Source organism: Nansenia antarctica, assembly GCF_963989245.1.
Source record: "Nansenia antarctica genome assembly, chromosome: 7".
Lineage (NCBI taxonomy): Eukaryota > Metazoa > Chordata > Actinopteri > Argentiniformes > Microstomatidae > Nansenia > Nansenia antarctica.
Window position 1 is genome coordinate 32,428,495 of NC_137677.1, and position 7,549 is coordinate 32,436,043.

Here is a 7,549-nt window from a genome sequence, read left to right on the forward strand (position 1 = left end):
CAAGGCAAGGCCAGTTTATTAGTATAGCACATTTCATATATCAGGGGCAATTCAAAGTGCTTTACATACAGCATTAAAACAATACAGAAAAAGAAGGATAATAATAAAAAAGAAAAAAAGAATAGAATAAAAAATGGCAAGAATACATACATATATATATATATATAGAAAATAAATAGATAAACATTTAACAACATAATAAGACAATGAATAGAAAGACATAGATACAAGTGTTGTTAGTGCAGCTGTGTTCATGTAACGATGAATTGAGAATCAAGGACCCCAATTGAAATAAGCCAGTGGCTTTCTTGGGTTTTTATCCTTTTAGTTGACCTTGTATGTAATATGTACTTTCATGTACCTACTTCTGCAAATCTTCTAATAAAGTTTTCAATCAATCAATCAATTCAAGCGCTGCTCTTCCTGATACGGCGTGAGAGGTTGCAGGTACTGGTCTGTGTTTAGCCGCTATCTTGCGCGATACAGCATGTGAGATCGCAGTGTATATATATTATTATTATTATTATTATTATATATATTATAATATTATTGCAGTCATGTGATCTGACGGCTCCATCGCTGCGGTCATGAACGTGTGTAACCAGCCTGTTATCCACCCAGGGTCAGGGAGGCTGGGACAGGAAGTCAGGACGGCTGACCAGGGAAGCACTTCCTCCCTGTCTTACGATGACATCGCTGAGGAGATGAGCCCCGCCCAATCCTTCAGGGGAGGAGGGGGAGGAGGGGGAGGAGCCAGCGGCGGGGCAGTAGCTGACAGACAGGGTAAGACAAGCCCTGCTGTGCTTGTGGTGGAGATGAATGGACCGTTGGTAGATGAATGTATGTTGGTAGATGAATGGACCGTTGGTAGATGAATGTATGTTGGTAGATGAATGTATGTTGGTAGATCAATGGACTATTGGTAGATGAATGTATGTTGGTAGATGAATGTATGTTGGTAGATGAATGTATGTTGGTAGATGAATGAATGAATGAATGAATGAATGTACTTTATTGTCATTGCTACAGTACAGGTACCAAACAACGAAATTTAGGAGGGGTGGCTCCCCTGGTGTTAGGAAAGGAAAAAAAAAAAACTTTTAGAAAAAGAAAAAATCACAAGAAGGTAAGGAGCTGGTTTACATAAATAAAGGCTATGTACACAATCCACTGTACTATACTGCACAGATAGTCAACTAGGGTTGTCATATTGCACAATAGTATTTTTTCACGTTATTTAAAGTGTCACAGTTTGCAGGCTTGAAATGTACATGTTTGTGCCTCAGCACTACACCCGATTTTTTCAGTCCAGCAGCTGCCATACAATCCGTCCAGACTGTCCAGGGCCCAGAACTTAGGTCTTTGCTGTGTTCAGGGCCTGGACGGCCCTGTGGTAGAAGCAGTTCTTCAGTCTGTTTGTCTTAGCGGCCAGGGTCCTGAACCTCCTTTTCGAGGGCAGCCTGGTATGAACGAATGGACCATTGGTAGATGAATGTATGTTGGTAGATGAATGTATGTTGGTAGATTAATGTATGTTGGTAGATTAATGGACTATTGGTAGATGAATGTATGTTGGTAGATGAATGGACTGTTGGTAGATGAATGTATGTTGGTAGATGAATGTATGTTGGTAGATTAATGGACCGTTGGTAGATGAATGTATGTTGGTAGATGAATGGACTGTTGGTAGATGAATGTATGTTGGTAGATGAATGTATGTTGGTAGATTAATGGACCTTTGGTAGATGAATGTATGTTGGTAGATGAATGTATGTTGGTAGATGAATGTATGTTGGTAGATTAATGGACTATTGGTAGATGAATGTATGTTGGTAGATGAATGTATGTTGGTAGATGAATGTATGTTGGTAGATGAATATATGTTGGTAGATGAATGTATGTTGGTAGTTGAATGGACCTTTGGTAGATGAGCAGTTTAATGTTGTGAGACGTTGTTTCTTGACACAGCAACACACACGCACATATACACACACACACGCACACACGCACACGCACACACACACCCTGACCTAGTTGTTGTTCCAGAGACGGTTGGCTGCGAGGTGGATGGAGACGGTTATGATGACGCCATCAGTCGCCCTGAGCTAGGAGAGGAGGTGGTGGAGGTCCATCAGACACCTTCGCATCTCCAAACACCTCTGCATCACCAAACACCTCTGCATCACCAAACACCTCCGCATCACCAAACACCTCCGCCTCACCACCATGACGACCACCGGGATGGTGATGATGATGGTGGTGATGATGATGATGGTGGTGATGACTACCTGCAGCCTGATGAAGAGGGGTGAGCAGGACGGAGGTTGAAGATGTCGGTTGGGTCAATTCCATTTAAATCCTGTCGTTTTCAGGAAGTTGAACCGACATTTAAAGTATTACGTTTTCCTTGTCGAAGCGCAAAATAGAGAGTAGCATCAGTCGCTATGATCACTTCTCCTCTTTTATTTAACTTTGATTAATATTAGATTAGATTAGATGCAACTTTATTGTCATCGCAGAGTACAAGAATAATTCAATGAAATGCAGTTCAGCATCCAACCAGAATTGCAAATAGTGATATAAGGGCATGATATATAAATAGAACGAGAGGCGCCTTGCATGGTAGCTTGCTGCCATTGGTGTGTGAATGTGTGTGTTAATGGGTGAATGAGAGTCCGTTGTAAAGCGCTTCGGAATAAGGAGCTGTATAAGTGCAGTCCATGTCTAGTATGTTGTGTTGATTAAGACTTACACTTGTTATCTCATCTAAATCAGTCTTAGGTGTGATGATGTTGATGTCAGGGGTCTCTAGGTGTGATCAGGGTTCCTACAAGTTTCAACAAGTCGACTTTAAGACCTTTTTAGACCTTTTTTAGACCTTTTTTAGACCACTTTGAATAGGATTTTAGACCTATTCGCGACACCATATGATAGCTTTTTGTCATCCTCGAGGTGATGAAATTAGGGATTTCACTGCCATACAGACAAAAAAGGAAGCGAATTGGCATTTTTTAGGTTCCAGCTTGATTAATTTCCCCGTAAATAGATGTGGTCGGACTGATTTCCTTGCAGGATCTTGTTTTTTAAGACCTAGCACCTAATTTTTAGACTGAATAACTGAAATTCTGGACCTTTTTAGGCCTTACAACTTGTTTGCTGGTTTTTAGACTTTAAGGCTTTTTAAGACCAGCGCAGGAATCCTGTGTGATGATGTTGGTCTCAGGTGTCTACCATGGTAGCTATCTCAATCTCACAGCGTTGTCTTATCCAGTTGAAACTCTGTAAACTGCTGTTATCTTATCCTCAGAATGTTTTTATTGGAAAGTCGGAAAAACGGCTTTTAAGACGTATGTCATTTAAAACGTTTTATTTTTATTTTTTTATTCAGCATTGCAATACTATTGTGCAAGCAAATTATAATTTTTGATAAACGTTTGATAAACGTGTGTTCATACCAGCTTCTCTGCTATATAGATGCTTATATTCAGTATAATAGGTGATTCATTGTTCCTAATGATGATTTCTCAACAGTTATGTTTCCAGTTGAGTTGGTGTAATTACATGTTTATTTTATATTGAGGCAAATATTAAAATAGTGGCTCAGCTTTGTCCAGTGTCGTGATTTGTCCTTTCTTTTATTAGTTTGGAGTTAACCTAACCCTAACCCTAACTTTATAATAGTATATATAGACTTTATAATATTTTGACTAAAAATGTATGTCTTTAATAAGGTTTATTAATTTGAAGATTTAATGCTAAGAATCTTTTTTAGGAAAATAAAAAGAAGAAAATGTGATCAAATATTAATATTATATTATGAATACATATTAATATAATGTGTATTATTTAATATGTGTCCTCTGAATTATACAGTATGCATTGTTATTCACTTTAGAACCTCATTAAATCATTACTGCTTTAATTATTTAACATTTAATTCTCATTCAAATGTAATTTTTGAACTAATTACTCTTGAACTATTCCAGGTCAGGTAATGGTTGTATGTCCCGACATTACTGATGTTGAACACAGAGTCCACCATCATCAGGCTTACTGGCCTCAGACCTGGGACGTTGCTCTGGTGTTGTGTGTCAAACTGTACGCTTTTTAAACATCTATAGTTTGATACACAGCAAAAGAAGCCATTTACCATCATATCAATCAATCATCTATCAATCAATCATCTATCAATCAATCATCTATCAATCAATCATCTATCAATCAATCATCACATCTAATTTAGGGTTACACCACCAGGCCTCCTACACCACCAGGCCTCCTACACCAGGAGGCCTCCTACACCACCAGGCCTCCTACACCACCAGGCCTCCTACACCAGGAGGCCTCCTACACCACCAGGCCTCCAACACCACCAGGCCTCCTACACCAGTGAGCCTCCTACACCAGGAGGCCTCCTACACCACCAGGCCTCCAACAGCACCAGGCCTCCTACACCAGTGAGCCTCCTACACCAGGAGGCCTCCTACACCACCAGGCCTCCTACACCAGTGAGCCTCCTACACCAGGAGGCCTCCTACACCACCAGGCCTCCAACAGCACCAGGCCTCCTACACCAGTGAGCCTCCTACATCACCAGTGAGCCTCCTACATCACCAGGCCTCCTACACCAGTGAGCCTCCTACACCAGGAGGCCTCCTACACCACCAGGCCTCCTACACCAGAGGGCCTCCTACACCAGAGGGCCTCCTACACGACTGGCCTCTCACACGCAGGCTTGGTTCACATACGTCCCACCATAACGCCATATTTGGATATATTTAACAACGATGTCACTCAAACCAAGACATCTTCCTCTCAGCAGAGAAGGCCTCGCGGCTGGACATAATAACAGCAGCTGTCCTACACACGAGTGTGTGTCGCTCTGTCAACACTGGAGTGAACCCCCTCAGGATGGGGTGGGGGTGGGGGGGGTGGGGTGGGGGGGTGGGAGTGACTCAGAGGCCACTCAGATCACAGGCCCGGGACAGGCCCAAAGGGACTCATTTGTGGAGTGCTGGCCGCCGTGTAGCTGTGTAGTATGTAAACATCACACTCAAAGGCTCTAAGAAGGGGCTTAAGATGGCCGCCAGGGGAGGGAGGGAGGGGAACACAAATAGAACTGAGAGTCATGGGGGGAAATATTGTACATATCGATATTTATAGGAAGTGAAGGAAGTAGGGATGTAATGTTTTCATTCTGGGATGGATCGGGCTTTGACTTTTTTGTCCCTTCAGAGCTGCCGTAGTGCTGTCAGGAATGCCAAGGTGTTAATCGTCCCTGCGTGCTACATCCTCTTGGATTCGACGACTTGACCTGTTTGATTCAGAATCAGAATTAGAATTAGAATCAGAAGTGGCTCTCAGTCAAACAGGTCAAGTTTCCATCCTGTTAGCATGCCTGTTAGCATGTCTGTTAGCATGCCTGTTAGCATGCCTGTTAGCATGTCTGTTAGCATGCTTGTTAGCATGCCTGTTACGGCCAAGCTCCACCTGCTGCGTTGCGTCAACTCGCCATCGGCGTTGTGTCAACTTCCCGTTGTCCAAGCTCCACCTGCAGCGTTGCGTCAACGTTTCGTCAACGTCAACGTTCTACTCTAGCTCCACTGGCATTTTTTGTATACGGGAGTAATTTCACCCTTGACTGCAATATGTCCACAACAATAACAACATCATACAGAACATTTTCCAATCAGGGTAATATTTTATCTACATATTCCCAAATAGATAGTTGCTAGTTCAGTAGATGTTCAACTAACTGTCAACAACATTTCAACTAACTAACCACTAATCCTAAACCTTGCCCTAACCTTAAATCTAACCCTATCCTTAACCATACATCTAGTTACATATCAACAGCAACAACTAGTCGCATATAAAAAATAATATTTTTCGACCTCAAGGATCAGCCGTTCGTCGTCCATTCCAGCAACAAGCTTTCAAGCACCTGTGGTGATTGACAGCTGACTCGCGTGAATAGCAATTCGCAATAGCTGAGTAGTTGGCTACAAGCATTTTCAATCTGGTATTATCTCTATTAACCGCTGTGGTGATTTAACAGCTGATAAAAAAATTATAATATATATATATATCATAATATCAAGTGCACTACAAACAGAGTAAAACAATAAAACAACACCAGAAAACAACCAATAGGCTATACAATTATAACCAACAACAATTGTAAATATACATCTCACGCCCCCAGGGCCGGACTTATGCATGGGCTACCCTGGGCTTGAGCCCAGGGGCCCCGGGCTACAAGGGGCCCCAAAATAAATCCAAATGTATGAATAAATATTTGCTCTTTGATTTTGAATTCATAAATTACGTTCAAATTGGAAAAAATTGTTTTGTCGCAGCGCAGGGCACGGAAATACAGCCCCCCCCCTCCCCCGCGGGCATTGAAATACAGCCCCTATCACTATTCCTACTGGACGCTCTGATGAATGACGTGTTTTAATTTGTTTAATTATACTGTATATTTAGGCCAATGGAGAGGTTTACATCGACGCGTCACGCGCAGGGCAGGGGCATCATCTTTGGTGGAGCGATTGTCAATGTCATGATCATGGCGGACAGGAGGAATTACGAGAGTGGAGCGCAAAAAAGAAAAATGAAAAATGAAAAAGTGGAACGCGAAAGGGAGACACTGAAAAAAACTCCAAAACTTACAGTCGTAGATGCTTCATGAGTTCAGACACTCGCGCCCAGACACATACTGTAGCTGTCCAATACACACCTCACTTACATTTCGTCTCAGGCACCCACACACTCCCCCCACGTAGGCCCTGTTAGTGTAGGTTTGTTATTTTGTCTGTCTTTATTAAATAAACATGTTATTATTGTCACCCTTGTCTCTGTGTCCGTCTGTTCTGGGGTTCTGCCACATTTGCTTGGTTCAGGCCTAACACTTGCTTTTTCTTCATGTGCTTTATGCCAATAACATACTCCATTGGGATACGTGTGTTTCTGGTCATAGGTTCTGGTTGGTGTAAATGTAGCTTATCATTTTTAGTGTAGGTAGGGGCCCGAACAATGACTCAAGCCCAGGGGCCCCCACCCCCCTAAGTCCAGCCCTGCACGCCCCACGTGGGGCAAATATACAATTGGTCACGTTCGTCGTCCATTCCTGCAACAAGCTTTCAAGCACCTGTGGTGATTGACGCCCCACGTGGGCGCCCCACGGCCCATCCACCGTCAAAAATCTAACTTTTTTTAAAGTCTACTTTGGACGCAGCCATCGGACGCAACGCTGACGCAACGCAACGCAGCAGGTGGAGCACCTTTCATTGATTACAATGCATTTGATCCCAATTTCGGACGCAACGCACATTAGACGCAACGCTCGATGGCCATGGTGGAGCTTGGCCGTTAGCATGCCTGTTAGCGTGCCTGTTAGCATGTCTGTTAGCATGCCTGTTAGCATGCCTGTGCTTGTGTTCGATATTCACTGTGTGCTGTATTTCAGGGTTGAGGTCAGAAGACATGGGGAGTGTAGGGGAGGTAGAACACCAGGGGAGGCTGGGGGAGGTAGAACACCAGGGGAGGC

At 43.0% G+C, this 7,549-nt stretch overlaps 1 protein-coding gene across 1 annotated transcript in view; it reads right to left on the reverse strand.

Moving 5' to 3' along the window:
* Nucleotides 1-2,105: 2,105 nt before the first annotated feature.
* The window catches only part of LOC308162520 (serine/threonine-protein kinase SBK2-like), a gene marked incomplete at both ends in the record, with an annotated part of 21,923 nt that continues 16,479 nt past the window's right edge, over nucleotides 2,106-7,549 (reverse strand). Inside the window, one exon of the mRNA XM_080536668.1 lies at nucleotides 2,106-2,295. Within this exon, the coding sequence (XP_080392794.1) occupies nucleotides 2,106-2,295 (190 nt within the window). The remainder of the gene's footprint in view (nucleotides 2,296-7,549) is intronic.